This window comes from Chrysochloris asiatica, unplaced genomic scaffold, assembly GCF_000296735.1.
Source record: "Chrysochloris asiatica unplaced genomic scaffold, ChrAsi1.0 scaffold00068, whole genome shotgun sequence".
Lineage (NCBI taxonomy): Eukaryota > Metazoa > Chordata > Mammalia > Afrosoricida > Chrysochloridae > Chrysochloris > Chrysochloris asiatica.
In genome coordinates, this window is record NW_006408586.1 from 6,841,139 (window position 1) to 6,843,225 (window position 2,087).

Sequence of the window (2,087 nt, forward strand, 5' to 3'; positions counted from 1 at the left end):
AATCGGGGTGTGAACCGCAAGGTCAGCATTTCGAAACTACCAGCTGTTCCGCGGGAGAAAGATGAGGCTTTCTGCTCCTGTAAAGATTTACAGCCTTAGAAACTCTGTACAGGATTGCTATGAGTCAGAACCAACTCCACGGCACATAACAACAACAACATATATATATGTAGAATGTAATAATACATTTCTTTTGCACTGACAAATCAGAAAGGAAATACATTTCCAATGTGTTGTTTAGTATTAATTATACAAATTGTAGCTATTACGCTTAGATTAATACAATAGTATAGACTTCTAATAAAGGCTTTCATACCTCCTACTTGCTCAGCTTCCTCTAACCATTTAGATAATATTGCTTTTAGTTTGCATGCATTTTTAAAGCTGAGCTGCAGGTTTTCAAATCTACAGATAGTTGTTTGACTGAATTCAGAGCCATGCACAGCTGCCAGAGCTTCCCCAACGTTAGTCTGGGTGTATCCTGTGAAAGGACAAGGGAAACAATTATCTTCAGTTTTCAATGAGTATTAATTTGGAAGTCAATTAGCACACAATTTGTGAATCTTATCTATTACTATATTTGTTTTACAAGTGTATCACTGTTGGCAATTTAAAGTTGTTTGGTAAAATCCAATGTAGGGTTGTCCAGTATTTCAAAAATCAATTCTTTTTTTTTGTTATTGTTTATAAATGACTTTTGAGAACCCAAAATAATTCACAGAAGGGCATCTGTTATTCACAATAGTTATGAAAGACAACCACTTCCTAAAACACTTAAAAATCCTTACTCCTTGTTACCATTAATACTAAATACCTGCTATATCTACAAATGAATCTATATAATACTTAACATAATGCACAAAATATATGGAGATATAAAATATAATTTCAATTCTAAGAGTGAAAATTTTAAATGCATTTTGAAGGATATCCAAATAAAACCAAGAATCATGCTTACTTTCTCTTTAAAATGTTTGGGGAGATGTTTATTGCAAGGCTATGTTTACACAACGTTTTATGTATTTCTGAGAACATTTACTGTATCAGTTGATAATTTTTCTATCTCTAGGCACAAGGTTCTTATTGATTGTTCCATTTTTTAGGATACAAGTTGATGTAAACCATCAACTTCTAATGTAAAACATTCATAGCATTAAAATAGCACATTGAAAATAAATATTAAAAGATACCTACTGATTTATTACATATAATAACTACATACTATTTTATAACCTAAGGCTATATACCTATATGTATAAATTGATTACATATGATGTCTATCAATGAATATCATCATGAAGTTACCTATGGTCTATTCCATTAGTGCAGAGATTTGAACTACAATTTCCAGTCTTAAAAAAAAAAAAGACACTACTACATGAATTTTAATGCAGGTTAATTGTTATAGTTATTTCATGTTTAAAACACTAAAAAAAAGTAAGAAAGGGCTATGAACAGTTCATAGAAATGGAAATAAAAATGACTGTCAAACACATTAAAGAACACTCTTCTCTCATAAGAGAAATTTAAAATGAAGCTATAATGAAGTACCACTTTAAATAATATGATTTAGAAAGATCCCAAAGATTAATAGATGTTTCCTTCAACACCTATATACAGGAGACACACCATTGAAGAGAAAAATGAAAAGAAACAAACAAGCAAGCACATAAGAGACTTTCTGTCTTAATGGAGCTTAAATTCTAAGGAAGGCTAAGGAGACATTCATGAATTGCTGGTAATAAAATCTGATACAATTTCTGTAGAGAACAATTTGACAACATCTGAACTGCTAACTACAGGGTCGGTGGTTCACTCCAAAAGCTGCTCCTTGGAAGCCTTATACAGGGTCTCTATTCAACTTAATAATACTTCACAATAACAATCACAATTATCAAGGAACCAGGGTAGCACTGTAGGAAAAGCACTTGACTGCTAACCATGAAGTTGGCAATTCAAATCCACCAATGACTCTGCAGGAGAGAAATGAGTCTGTGTGTCCCATAAAGGTTTAAAGCTTTGGAAGTTCAAATCCACCAAAGACTCTGCAGAAGAGAAATGAGTCTGTGTGTCCCATAAAGGTTTAA

At 32.3% G+C, this 2,087-nt stretch overlaps 1 protein-coding gene across 2 annotated transcripts in view; it reads right to left on the reverse strand.

Annotated features, from left to right (window-relative positions):
* The window catches only part of POU1F1 (POU class 1 homeobox 1), a 31,015-nt gene that overhangs the window by 2,967 nt on the left and 25,961 nt on the right, over window positions 1-2,087 (reverse strand). For both annotated transcript variants that reach the window (XM_006864650.1, XM_006864651.1), the window contains exon 4: window positions 317-481. In XM_006864650.1, coding sequence (XP_006864712.1) covers window positions 317-481 — 165 coding nt within the window. The remainder of the gene's footprint in view (window positions 1-316; window positions 482-2,087) is intronic.